General features: G+C 44.1%; 1 protein-coding gene across 1 annotated transcript in view; it reads left to right on the top strand.

Annotated features, from left to right (window-relative positions):
* znf385d (zinc finger protein 385D) overlaps nucleotides 1-14,518 on the top strand; it is a 64,059-nt gene extending 49,541 nt beyond the window's left edge. Inside the window, exons 5-8 of the mRNA XM_084027929.1 lie at nucleotides 7,297-7,626; nucleotides 8,114-8,295; nucleotides 11,381-11,482; nucleotides 13,117-14,518. Of these exons, the coding sequence (XP_083884055.1) occupies nucleotides 7,297-7,626; nucleotides 8,114-8,295; nucleotides 11,381-11,482; nucleotides 13,117-13,362 (860 nt within the window). The 3' untranslated portion in view covers nucleotides 13,363-14,518. The remainder of the gene's footprint in view (nucleotides 1-7,296; nucleotides 7,627-8,113; nucleotides 8,296-11,380; nucleotides 11,483-13,116) is intronic.
* Nucleotides 14,519-14,911: the final 393 nt, after the last annotated feature.

Raw genomic sequence — 14,911 nt, 5'->3', positions numbered from 1 at the left:
GTTCCTCATCTTCTTTCTTTCTACCTGGCTCTCTCTCTCTCTCTCCTCCCACTTTGCTATCCACTCACTCGCCCATACCAGCGTTAGATTGATCACAGTCATTACCTCCATTAATGAGAGGGGATTGTGTTCTTAACTGGGCCTCGGCGAGCCGGTCGGGTCACACCGACTGGGGGGGGATATATGGATTACCGGAGGCTTCCGAGAGTGCACGGCGTCCTCGGCCGGCCAAAGTACACTTTAATCACCTGCCCTTCCAGCAGGTAATGGCTCTTTAATGACAGCCCCCCCCCCCCCCCCCCAAACACAAGGGCAAGGACATGCTTGTCTAAACATGGGACGGCCTCATCTACACCTCAGCGATATAAGGAGAGCACTTCTTGTTCTTTAATATTAATTTTCTTCACTCTATCATACAGAGATTAATTATCAGCTCTGGCTTACATGACAGTCGGTAGAAATAAACGTCACGTTAACGGAAGGTGAGAGAGATGACGTTCGATATCTTCGTTACCATATGATGTCGGAACACGAATAATCTTTATTTTTATAGAATACCGTCGTTGACGACGTCCTTTCAACAAAACCTTTATGGTTGCGGCCTGCCTGGACAAAAATCATCCTAAACTCTCGTCTCTACATCAGTTTATAACAAACAATGACAAAAATAATGATGTTGTTAATTACTATACAATTTGTAACAGCAGCAACCACAATGCTGGCCTCCTCTGTAGGCTGTTTAATGGTAAAACATCACTGAGCAACGTTAGCGTGTAAGCAGAAGTAGCATGTAGACAGTTTAGCTAGCTAACATTATAACACCACTGAGCAACCTTAGCAACATTAGCGTGTTAGCGGAAATAGCATGTAGACAGTTTAGCTAGATAATGTTATCACACCACTGAGCAACCTTAGCAACGTTAGCGTGTTAGCAGAAGTAGCATGTGTAATGGGAATTTTGGATGTTTGTACTTTATAATCAGAATATTTGTCAGGCCAGACGTCGATCCGCATCTCCTCATCTGACTGTTATGCTATGACGAAAATGAATGCCTGTTTGTAGATGATATGAACATGAGTGCCACATTGACATAAGATAATTTCAGGACTATGACGCCTGTGTTCTGTAAATCTTGACCTTGCCTGTACATCTTGTCTTTGTAAGATAGGACATGATCCGTCCTTTGGTTCCTCCTCCTTAAAAGGGAGACTGTTGTTGGACTCAGGGTCGTTCCTGCTGATTCTGAACCTTTGTATCAGAAGGCAAGGGGTGAACCTCCTCTGCAGATCGAGAATACTTAGTGGAATAAACCTCGGAGAAAGAGCTGATCCTGGTTGTTGATCTTTATTGGGCAGATTCATTTTTCCACAACACATGTAAACAGCTTAGCTAGCTAACATTACAACACCACTGAGCTAGAGCTAGGTGATGATTAGCCTAGCTTAGTATAATGACTGGACACATTGGGAAACAGCTAGCAGTGCTCTAGTGCCCTTTAGGGTCTAAAGGTTAAAAAACACCAGCATCTTGTTTGTTTGATCTGTTTCAACAAACATAAATATAAAAATGACACGTTAATAGCTGGTTCCCACTTTTTTAAGTCTTGATGCTAACGTCAGCTAATCTTCTGGCTCCAGAAGTACACTCACAGGCAGGAGATCTCATCAAGCCTCCAACAACAAAGTGAAGTATTGTCACTCCCAAAATGCCAAACTTTTCCTTTGAATAATGCATAAAACAAACCTTTGGCAAAGACGTCCGTTCTCTTGTGACAACGTCCTGGCCTCATTGCTGCCGACTCATCACGCTCTCGACCAACACCTTATTTGATGTAACGCTGACTGTTGCTTGGCAACAACAAACTGAGCCGAGTCTATCCCACGATCAACACTGTGAGATACAGTTAAAAAGCCAGTTGGAGATGAAGATAAGATGTCAAACTACAGTTCCCAGGGTGAAGAATGGAACTTCCTTTGGAGAATCCTCCCCTCCTTCTTACAGCATTTGTGCTAATAGGCTAAACAAATCATGGAGCCATCACTTTGTTGAATTCCTAAAAAATGAAAATGATATTGATTTTTCAATTTGATTTGTCAGGTATCAGAGAAAAACAAGCAACGTGCCAAAAATGTTGGAGTATACCTTTAATAATAAAGCACCCTAAACAATTTACCCTCGAAACACAGAGTCAATCATCGGCGGAGGAACATTCGCTTTGTGAGGAAAACGATGCAGATTGTTACAGAAAGAAACAACATGAATCTCTAATTCTTTTAAAGATCATTCTGAAGGTGCAGATAGTTTAGCTTGCTAGAAGGTGACATCATCTGCATAAAGCAGCTCAATAAAACTCACAAACAAAAACCCGCTTGGTGACCACGGTGTTGAAAAGCTGCCCAGGGAAGCAGGTGTGATGGCAGCCGCTCGCTCGCCGGTGAGATTGACCGAGTTAATCGCTGTGATTTCAGGTTGTTTTGATGCCTGGCACACCGGGGGGGGGTTCGCTAATTACAAGAGGGGGGGGTAGGGGGGGGGGGGGTGCTAGAGGTCGCCGGTGTAAACATTATTCATCAGGAGTGACAAGGTCAGCCACATCATAAATAGTTCACAGATTAATTATTGTTGTCATGGTGATGGTCTGGACGTGATGGGACATCGTGGTCACCAACATGAAACCTGAAACGGTTCAATCAAAGAATCGTTTTTATCTCGTTCAGAAGAATGAGGGTTGATTTTCTGTCTCTGGTCAGATCACGCAGTCGGTCTCTCTGCTGGAATGAAACATACACAATATAAATTACATAAATTACACACTCCCCTTTCTCAGTGTCCAGAGGTGTTAAATGAATGTTCCAGTCGTGTTAATGAGTGCGTCGGCTTGGAATAATGGCCTTTTCATGCCAGATGTTCCAAAGACAGCATCTACTGAAAACACACACACATATAGAGGTCAAAGAGTCGCAGCTGCATCCGGACAGGAATCTATAGACGTCCTGAAGGTTGTGTGATGAACAGATCGCATCAGTGTGAATAAGATAAAAGAACTGCTGCTGTAGCGACGCTGATGGAGAGAGAAGTGACGCAGCTGAATGTAGTGACATTGACCTCAACGCATAGAATTCGCAATATGAATCACTTTCTGAAAAGAAATCAGCCTTGAATTTCTACACGGCTTTCTTCGTGGCCTTTAGCAAAATCTCAACTCAGGAAGCAGTGATCCGATGTTTTTTAATTCCTGATAGCGATAACGATTCCTGGGGTTTAGGTATCAGTCGATATCAGGTAGCGAATAAATTGTACAGCAAATTGAAAAAGTTTTAGAAACGAACGAGAAAAAGTAAACCCTTTGAATGCATCAAATTGGTCAATCATACACAATAATTAAAATTCCAGTGAAGGAAGTGACCATATTTGGACTGTGCAGGAGCAACGGGTGGATCTAGACAAAGTTAGCTTCTATAATTCAAGGTCAACTTTTCAGCTAATTGTTAAAGTCATCTTAGTAGATAACTAGCATTAGTAGCATGGTAACGACCTGTCAATCAGCAGGTAAACCCCGCCCCCTAAAGTATCCCCTGCTTTCTGGTCTGGTGGACTCTAAATGGACCATAATGTACTAAATGAACATCATGCTGGATTGAAGACGACTTGAAACTAGAGATTGAGACCATAAACTCATGTTTACAATGTTTACTGAGATAATACATCAAGAGAGAAGTAGGACCATTTTCTCATAGACTTCTATACAACCAGAGAGGAGTCGCCCCCTGGTGGTCAGCAGAGAATGACAGTTTAAGGCACTTTACTTTCGGCTTCACTTCTCAGAACCTGAGGTTGCCTTCACACCAAACGTAATACATAAATAGTTTGCATGACATAGCGGGCAGACTTAAAAGCAGCCGTGTATCACGCTGCCTATTATTTTATTTGCTGAAGTCCCAGCAGGATCGGAAAGTAACACAACCGTGGATTCACTTTTCCACCGTTTCTCTCTGCAGTAGAATTGTCTCTGTCATAGCAATGTTCAAATCCCACCGGACCCGTTCTGTGGAGTAGTTTAGTTGACTTTTGGCTGCACGACCTGCTGGAAAATCACTGCAGTACAACGCCGCAGCTGCTGCACAGCGAGCCCGGAGGAAACAACGGCCTCACTCCGGAGGAACGGCCTCGCTCCGGCACTTTCTGTTGTGATAGAAATAGGACGAGGAGCTCGGAGGAGAAACGCCGGTCAGTTGAGACGGTTCAGGTGTCTGATAAGGAGTCCTTCCTGGATGGCTGCTGCCTGTGGAGGTGTGGAGGTTCTCCAGACATGAGCAAATGGAAGGAGGCCCGGGAGGGGGGGGGGGGATTAAACATCCCATCTGGCCTGGGAAAGAGGGGCTCAGGATCTCCCAGGAGATGATGGAGGATGTAGCTATCAGGAAAGACAGATTTGTTATCTGCCTCTGAGGCTGGACCGAGCATCTTAAAAAAAAAGATTAAAAAAAAAGTTTGGCCTGATGGAGTCGTGAGAAGCAGTTGCTTGAAAAGGTTTGTACAATGTACAATCATTCCTGCACTGTTTGTCATAGTTAATGAAAGATGATCGATAGTTTATGATTTTAGGGTCAAACATTAGCAGAAGAATTAAATGTAGAGAGGAAGGTTGTGTGTCAATAATACTAATAATTATACAATAATAGTACGTTTTGCATTACAGCTGTCTGGGTGATATCTACAATAATAGCTAATAATGGTCCAAATGATGTAAAATTGCATCATTTTTTTATGCCAGAAACATTCACATTTCCTCTAATACTGCCTAATATTTATAGAACAGAATGAGGTAATAATTGCTGATACCAGCCGTCTGGTTACAGGGTGGGCTCAGTTTTGGCAAATTAAATCCACATCTTTTAGGATTTCATCACATATTGCTCTTCTAACTTACCCTTCATTCCAATGCAGATGTCCCATTATTTATTTCTTTTTTTATATGTACATTTGTTTACCACCTGCTCCCGTTGGGTGCTTTAAAGATTTTCATGAAAGCAGCTGATTTTTTTCCCAGTTGGAGACAAATGTGCTTCAAACCCATTCTGAAGGTTAATGGACTAAATACATACAGCATTCTTATATGAAGCACGTCAGAAACACAGAAACAGAGCTGCTGCTCCAAACCTCTTGTGTGTTTTTTAACCTTCACCAGACGTGAACCCGTCGACGATCCAACACACAGCAGAGTTTTTTTTCCTCCGCCGGGATAAATGAGGGCTGTATACGATGGCCCAACAAAAATAGCGTGACATAATTCACTATTGATCTGCTCTCCTGGCTGGCTGATCTTCATTCCCGTGCCGACGGAGTGCAAAGAAGTTGGAGGCGTCGGCATCGATCAGGCGGCGCTCCCCGAAGGCAGAATTACATTTTCGTTTAGCCGAAACGTAGCCACCGAGTCCTCCGTGTTCCACGCCGCCGACGTGTGATGTTGTTCTATAAGTTAAACATATTGATCCGCTGCTGCCTCAAAATATCAGACGTTTCTTTCACATCACAGCAGCTATTTGTGTAAAGTATTAATGTTTCACTGACGGAGGATTAAAGCTCGTATTACTGAGACAGACAGGCTCTGCAAAATAATTACATTGCTTTTGTTTGACGTACAAACCGTGACATAAAGTCGATTTTCTCCTGATTAACGCGTCACTCATCACATGCTTCACCATCATAAATATAAAGTCGTGGTTACGTGTTCAGATACCCACCGGCTAACTAAACGTTGTTTCCCCGACACGCTGTGTCAAACTGACAGCTCTGTCAGCACTGTTGTGAAGCACGGTTAGCTGCTAGCCGCCGGCTCAATCATCTCTGTGTACGAGGCATCCCGGACGTATTGGTTGTAAAAAGTATTTTCTTCTCTAGATCAAGTGAAACGGAAACAAACACGAGGAAAACAAAGAAACACTGTGACATGAACACCGTTGTCCTGGATGAAAGTCCTGTGTTTGTTATTACTTTAGTTTTCATTTTGCGTAGATTTTAATGCGTTTTGGTTTTATGGCTGGATGATACAGTAAAAACAATCATTATACTTTTTCCTTCTCAATATATATGACAGTTTAAGGTGAGCATCAATACTCTTTTAAGCTCAAAAATGTCCAAGTGGGACATTCAGAATCTGGTAAATGACGGGTAATTATTGTGTGAGCTGCAAAGAGAAAATCTATTCAGATGATGAATAGATCTTACATTGTGAAATATTTACAGTCAAAGACGTTTTAGTCAGTTAAGACTCCACATTTCAACACCGCACATCGTATCCTTGTGTTTAAGCATGAAAAATACATCAGCCTGTATTTATTTTATGTGTGTATTAGCGCTGGAACCGCAGTTACATGTTGTTGTGGAGACTTTTCTCTTTTTGATTGTCAGTGTTTCCACATTTCCATCCAGCTTTTCTAGATTTGCTCATATTTCCTTGAATGCAAGCCAGACCTCGTCAAATTGGTGGAGATGTTTTCTTCATTTGATTAATTTTATTTTTTCCTGTTGCATCGCCGAGCTCTGTGTTCTGGTCTTTGAATATGGCTTTTGGCTTCAACACTCAGATGAGCATGAGGATCAACAGAATATCTTCGAACCAAAACATCTGGTTACTACGACGGCGTATCAGGGCCACTGTAGGAAAAAGTAGGAAAAAACAAGCCGAGAGAGCGGGGCAATGTTCCAGGGGGGAAAAGTGGCAAATTTGCGAGTTTATTATGATGCTAACAACCGGCATGTATGCTAGCTAACGTCCCATGAATGTACATTTATGTTTCTAATGAATCATCACAACGTGTGACAACGCCTCGTTAAGGTCCTTAGGATGATGATGTTGATGCTTATTGTTGGTTTTATTTATATGAGGCCAAATTGTCATCTTATGGGTGTTTATTGATCGGGCGGTTGGCAAATTGTCATCTTATGGGTGTTTATTGATCGGGCGGTTGGGCTAAGATGCTAGCTGTAGCTTTCACTTCTTGTCATAGAAACGGCAAACATCCGGTGTTAGTGGAACTAAGCAACTATACTTTATACTTTATATCGGGTATGTTTATCAATTTGGGGCTTTTTTTCTCTGAATGTTGCCCCCTTGTCTCGGCTCCGTTTTTTTTTTTTTTTTTTCCTACAGTGGTCCTGATATGTCGTCGTAGGTTGCTGCACTCACATTCAGCTATTTTTGTTTTAAAGTCTTAAAGTTGGTTGAATACGACATGACAACAATTTAATGGAGCCGTATAATTCTAACCCAATGATCCACTTCCTCTGTGCAGATGGGGTTCTTGGACCAGGGCCCCTACCGCTGTCCCCCGTGCTCAGACCGGCGCTACCCTTGGCACTCATGACGACCCTAACGCCGCCAACGCCGCCACCTGTGGCCTCGCCGATGGTCCAGTGCACCACGGTGGCCCCTGAGACCCCCTCAGCTGCTGTGGGGGACTCGGCCCTCGACTCGCCCTCGGAGCCAGACCCGGAGGCCGAAGCCGAACCCGAAGCGGAGACGGATGCGGAGACGGAGGAGGAGAAAGCTCGCCGTCTTCTGTACTGCTCGCTGTGCAAAGTGGCGGTGAACTCGGCGTCGCAGCTGGAGGCTCACAACAGCGGTGAGCCGTGTGATGAAAAAATCCCTTCAGCAGTCGTAATTATGAGCTGTTTATGTACGGAAGACAAAAGAGGTTTTCTCTTCAAACACCAGGATTTTTAACAGGATTTCCATTTGGAATGGCGTCTGCAGATTTAATGGACTTTATGGGCGTCGAGCGTTGACGGGCGTCGATGCATCAGAGTGCATGTCGACATGAGACACAACATAAAACTGAGTTTGAACATGAAAGCCATTAAAAAGTCACTTAAAAGCTTAAACGCTGTCGGCGCCCTGCGGGGACGTCCAAGAACACGACATCTGTGAGAGCCGTGACATTTTATACGACCGAATTCTCGGCTCTGATCTGGAATATTTTAGTGTAATTTACAAGTCGACCCTTTCACACCGGCCCTCGTATATCCCAGATCACAGAACCTTGGATCGCCTTTTCCTCCAGGCGGCATCTGTTGGTTTCAAAGTTAATGACTTCCTGTCTGAACCTGCAGGTACGAAGCACAAGACGATGCTGGAGGCCCGGACCGGCGGTGGCTCCATCAAGTCTTTTCCTCGACCGGGAGTCAAGAGCAAGCTGACCACAACGGTCAAATCCACGACGGGTCTGCAGAACAAAACGTTTTACTGTGAGACGTGTGACGTTCACGTCAACTCGGAGACTCAGCTGAAACAGGTGAGGACGGCGTGAAAACCCTGAAACACTCAAACTGGGATGAACTTTGACTTTTTAACCAAGGTTTTTAAAAATTGATTTAAGCAGAGAATATAATCCAACAATAGTTACAAGGTCATGGCTTTCTACTGGATCTTACTGAGTCACGGAGACACAAAAGTGAAATGTAACTACATTTAATCTTTATTCGATATAACAGATTTTATTTTAACACATTTACATGTTTTATTTGTTGATATGGTCAATTTTTCTAAGTGACATTCTAATGCCAAATTTGAAAATCTAAGCTCTAAATTATCTGTCCGAACTGGTTTACTGGGATTCTGCCTGTGGCCTCACCGTTAGTTAAATGTAGAAAGTAGAAAATGATTGAGTGTTAAAATAATTTATAATTTCTGTCTTGCCTGATACCCTCAAACCATGAATGAGTAAACTGTCTGGGAGATGATTTGGCTTTGCAGTGATTTTGTTATATAGTTACTTCTAATTCAAGTTTCCAGAATCTCTGTAATCTTTGTGAACAAGTAAGATTCTGATTTTGCTGTTCAGATTAGCGTTACTATTTTTCAAAACAACTAAGGAGATACTTTTAGCTGGGATCAGAACTGTCCAACATGTTATTGTAATGAGATCCTGGTAAATCTTTCAGGAAGAGATGTGGCCGAAAGAAAATCTCAAATGATCATTATCATAAAATAAAATCCTAGAAAGAAAACAGTAGAACTCCCAGCTGTGTTTAATAGTGAAAGTAAGAGCATTGAGAACAATGCCAAGAGAACTCAAGGGTTTGGGACTAAACTGCTGTGTAGCCTGAAGAAAACCACTTATGGGTGAGTTAAAACAAGTAAAAAAGGCTTACATTTGCTGGGGAGCATGAAGACTGGACTCTGTAGCAATGTGGTCTGATGAGGCCAGACTGACCCTGATCCAGGAGTGATGGGGGCAACAGGGTAAGAAGGGATCTGTATGAAGTGACCATACAAGCAAGGGGGGAGTGTTCTGATCTGGGGTTCGCAGGTCCAGGTCACCAGGTCTGCTGAAGACCTGAAGGACCAGGTTTTTCTTCCCTGAAGACTCGTACATATCCCAAGATTAATCGGGATCACATAGTGAGAGATGTTCCCACGTGGATCGGCCCTCACAGAGTTCAGACCAACGTTTTGCGTCATTGGCAAAACAGTTGTGGCACTCTGTGACATCGGATCAGCTGATCGAAAATAATGTCGTAATCGAAGCTAAAGGCGGTCCGATGAATTATCAGAGCGTGTGACTCGTTTTCTGGCCTGCAGAGTTTCTCTTCTGTCTCATTTAGTTCAGTGTCAGATTTGACTGTTTTAGGGATTTGAGAAGAAATATTTTGGATACAAAGATGATCCACTAATGACCTGTCCGTCCCTCCTGCTGGTCTGCTGTCACAGTAAAGCTTCCTTGCTCCCAAGTTTGTTGCAAAATAACTTGCAAGTAATCTGGAAAAGCATAAACACAAGTCTCTGGAATTAAATCCTAATCCCTCTCCTCAAATCATGGGTTTGTAGTTCGCATGGTGTTCAGGAAATCAGGTTAGAAAGCCAGCGATGATCTCTGGGATGTTTCCTTTAGCAGATCTTTTTCATTGCTTCTCTTGTAGCCGATGGCTGTTTGTCGGAGCTAACCTAAACAGAGACTTTGTATGCGTGTTTCATGCAGCGGAGCTTTTAGTGAGTAAGTTGCTCTAAAAACAGCAGTGATTCACTGAGAAAAGAATCCAGTTACAGTCTGAAACCTGGAGGGAAAGTGTGATCATTAACTCCTCGGCTAAACCTGCATTTTTGTTGTCGACATGAACCAACGATGAATTATTTATCGGCTTAAGATGACAGAGGATTACTAAACATGGGGGCAGAGTCATTTGGCAAATAACTGTAGTCGTTTTCACCGTGGGGGTTTCTCCGCTCGCAGTGAAGCTGTAATATTTTCCACCTTAAGAAAGTAGCTGTACGTTTAGTTCTTTTCCACCTTAAGACAGGAGATGTACTTTTAGTCCTTTTCCGCCTTAAGAAAGTAGCTGTACTTTTAGTCCTTTTCCGCCTTAAGAAAGTAGCTGAACTTTTAGTCCTTTTCCTCCTTAAGAAAGTAGCTGTACATTTAGTTCTTTTCCACCTTAAGACAGGAGATGTACTTTTAGTCCTTTTCCGCCTTAAGAAAGTAGCTATACTTTTAGTCCTTTTCCGCCTTAAGAAAGTAGCTGAACTTTTAGTCCTTTTCCTCCTTAAGAAAGTAGCTGTACGTTTAGTTCTTTTCCACCTTAAGACAGGAGCTGTAATTTTAGTCCTTTTTTGCCTTAAGAAAATAGCTGAACTTTAAGTCCTTTTCCGCCTTAAGAAAATGGCTGAACTTCTAGTCCTTTTCCGCCTTAAGAAAGGAGCTGTACTGTTAGACCTGCCTCCTCCTCCTCTGCTGGTCAGGTTCCTATCGCAGCACACGATAAGCTATCTACCCTGAAATGACATTCGGCCCGAGGCCGAGGAACCAGGCAACGCTGCCATAAAAAGATAATGACACTTTTTACTATCAACTATACAGAGAAAGTTGCAGTAAAAAAGGGGCATTTCAGCAGATCGCCATAAAACTTGTCAAACCTTCCTGTTGACCAGATAATTCAGCTGACGAGCTGTGTTTGCTGTGGATATTCATGGTACCCAGAGGATGCACCCTTTGGTGACTGGTGACAACCCTTTGATGTTTCACGTCACGATTGTCAATAAAGGCTTCCCAGAGGATGAAACCCAAGGCCTTTCTCTTCATCTCGATATTCAACTTGCTTCTTTTCAAATTAAATTAATTTACTCATTCCAGTAACTTGGATTGAAATTAATTTCTAGGATGTGAGGCAATTCAGGGATTGATTCTATTCCCTTGTTTTGCACTTTTAGTCGACATCATGAAACCTGATGTATATTCTATGTTGGTTAAAACACTGGACTGTAAGAGAATGCAGCTTTAAGGCGCTTCAGCGTTGGCTTCACTTTTCATACCAGGAGGTGCCTGATTGTGACTCATGACCTGTCTGCCTTATCTTAAACGTATTTTCTTGTCTGGTTTTCAGCACATCAGCAGCCGGCGTCATAAAGACCGGGCGGCAGGCAAACCAGCCAAACCTAAATACAGCCCCTACAGCAAACCGCTGAAAGGCGGGAGCAAGCAGCCGGTGAGTCGCCAACCAACACCTCCGTCACCTCAACGGCAACTTAAGTGCTTGTGTCGGCACAACAACCACAGTGACTGTAGTCCTGATAGACGTATCAACCTATTAGAGACTCTTATTGTTTGTTACAGTCGCTTCCTGTTTCTACAGTTTCCAATCTGCAGCCCAATCTACCATTCTGTCTTGCTGTCTTGCAGAAGTTTGGGCCATTTATAGTTCTTTTTTAGCAGTAAAAAAGAACTTCTTGATAAGGAACATTCCATCCCCTGATTCAATAAAATGTCAACTCTCATCAGCGGATCACCTGCTGCCTGACTTTTATTAAACATAACTGGCAGCGGACGGCCGGGGCTTTTTAATGTGATGTTTTATTGGCAGAAATGTTATGTATGGAGGCTCCAGGGCGCCGCCGTGCAGACTTGGCATCCGTTTTTTTTTTACGAGTAAAACGTCGGTTTTAACTTAACGTGAGCGGCTCAGTGAGCGTTCCTCCTGCATCAACGCACAATTAGCGTAATGCAAGTTAACAAAACCGCAGAACACGAGACGTGAACTGAAATACTTTCCTCTGGAGTTCATTGTTTAACTTTGTGGTTCTCGCCGTCCCATGTGGCGAACCCCCCCAGCCGTCCCGCACGCCAGGCGGGTGTTGAAAGTCCTTTTTGAGGCAGCACGGCGAGGATGCAGGAGACGTGTGGATTCAACGTGGGGAAGATGAAGGAGGGAGGCTGCCTCTCCGTCGTATACGGAAAGCTCTCGGCATTAATCACACCCACTGTTTGGCGAGACAAAGCGCGGGGGCTACCAGTGTGGGGGAAATGACTTTTTGTGAAACCCATCATTGACTGAGTTAACGGAGAGGAGCTTCTTTGATGAGCAGAGAGTAAAGAACGCCTCCCGTCGGGGCAGCGGCGCCCGAGCCGGTGATTGATAACCCGTGACAGCGGCTGGCGTCCCGGTTGCTGCGAGAGCGCCAGATTTTCCATTACTGATACGGAAGATTAAGCCGGATAACTTCGGTGACCTTTTAACCTGATTAGCTTGTTTGCTGGAGGTTCTTCCGTCTGTCAATCCGTCTTTCATTACTTCTTTCTCGTCAATTATAAAGGAAGGAATCTCTGCAGTCTGTGTGTTTCTCCCCGTGTATATATATATATATATTCTATATATATAATCCTCACATCTACTTCACACTCGCTGGGTGTTTTGTGCTATTTGCAGTAGGGGGCGGAGCTTCAGGGCTCTGCAGACTTGAGCTCAGCTCATTGGCTACAGTGCACTTTTGCTGCTGAATGCTACAGATACCAACGTTAAGGGCAAAATCATAAGCAATTTTACAACAGCTTATCAGAGCCACTGTGGGAGGAAAAAAACTGAAAAAAAATGTGTTTATTACGATGCTAACAACCAGCATCTATGCTAGCTAGCTAATGTCAGATTTGCAATTTCATTTCTGCATTTTTTGATGAAACAGTTCCTGATGTGGTTTTGATTGGAGGTAAAGTTCCTTCGTAACAGCTTGTGTTTATAATATGTCCTAAATCTTTTATGTTAAAGGTATAAAAACCTGATTTTGCTTTGCATCAGGACTAGTTTGACCTTATTGACTGATGGTGTTTTGTGTCTCCCTCCCCCAGGTAAAGTTGCCGCTGGGTAAGGAGCGCCTGTGTCCACCTCTCACCACGCCGCTCATCCCCGCCCACCTGGCGGCGGTGGCGGCCGCCCTCAGCAACGCATTCACGCACCGCTCCAACCACACCGCCAACCACCACGGCCCGACGCCCGCCCTCTTCCAGACTCAGACCCTCCCCGCCACGATGCTCCGCCCGGCCCCTGGGCCAATCAGGACCTCCCACCCACAAGTCCTATTTGTCCCTTATTGACCTCTTTGACCCCGGGGGACGTCAAAGACCAAAACAATATGCTTCACCCGGACTCAGACCCAGATCTGGACCGAGGAGTCGTGTCGGCAAATGGATTATTTAAATCATCGGAGCGTCGGGAGCTTCTTCATGATGGATTTATTTCATACTACAGCCCACGGCCCCTAGCCACACCCCACAGACCTGGACCTGGACTGTCCCCCCAGACCTGGACCTACACTGTCCCCCTAGACCTGGACCTACACTGTCCCCCTAGACCTGGACCTTCAATGTCCCCTCAGACCTGGACCTACACTGTCCCCGCAATAATGTCCCAGACTACCCCTCCGTGAACTATGCAGTGTCATAACTTTGGTTTGAGTGGTAGCGACGTGCTTTTTTTGTAAAGATTCAGCGCTGCATTACTGTCGCTCATAATTTAAAAAGTCGTTACTGATGGTGAGAGCGAGCGAGGCCCTGCCCCCCCGTTCCCGTATGCACTTTAAGCCCCTCCTCCTCCGCCGACGTCCACCTTAAACGGCTAGACTGTGGTAGATAGTTCGTGTCGTGACGTGTTTTTTTTGGATCTTGTCCTCGTGTATCCCTACGTGCGTGTGCAAGTGTGTGCTTCTGCATGTGTGTCCATGTGTGTGTGTGTGTGTGTGAGAGAGAGAGAGAGAGCGAGAGCTTCCCATCCACCATAAGCCGTCCTCGTTGATATCCAGCGCACACTAGCCATGTCCCAGTTCAGCGTCCTCACCCTTCAGAGGCCGACGAGGTCGCCCCCTATATATCCCAGGATACATTGCACGCCGGTGACGATTGGATTTTTAATCAACGTGGATCAGAATATCACAAAGCATCTCCTCCATCAGAATATAAAAACAAAATAAATTAGAATATGATCTCCGTTTTAATCAGATAACCTCGTCTCACTCGTCAACCGCAGCTGGTTGCTAGGCGACGGGAGCAGCAAATAAAACAGGAAGTCCTCTGTAGACGAGGGCGTCCCGGTTCTCGGACTGATCTGGGACACGGCTTCTGTACCGGACCAGATCTCGGACTCAGAGGGACCACCAAGGCTAACGTGTATATTAACTGTGTTAAAAGTGTGTAAAAGGTGAACAATTTCAAATAAAGAGTCCTAATTTGTTTGTGCTGGTGACGTGGAAATTTAATACATGAGTGAGACTGTGAGCCGTGTTCAAATGTGTGTTTACTTAATTCAAACTGAAGGGTTGTTTGTTATCAGGACAAAATACAGAAGCTAATCTGTGATCCCGAGGTAAAGATTCCTGCTGGATTCTATTCAATTATTTACGGCGTCGTGTTGACCAGAGAGCAAAGCAAGACTCGCTGAGTAACCGAGCAACAGACGACCTAGGAATATAAATAATGAAACATCTGTACCACGTTGCTTCACTTCAGGTGGAAGGAGAATCATACTTTAACAAACCTCGTCTAATTTGATTATTTAGGATAAACCCCCTTGAGATTTCCCAACATAAAACACAATCACTACATCATAACTAAATAATAATAATAATAATAATAATAATAATACATTTGA

Source organism: Eutrigla gurnardus (assembly GCF_963514095.1).
Source record: "Eutrigla gurnardus genome assembly, chromosome: 14".
Taxonomy (NCBI): Eukaryota; Metazoa; Chordata; class Actinopteri; order Perciformes; family Triglidae; genus Eutrigla; species Eutrigla gurnardus.
Note: the sequence above shows the minus strand (reverse complement) of the source record. Positions and strands in the feature narration are given on the sequence as shown.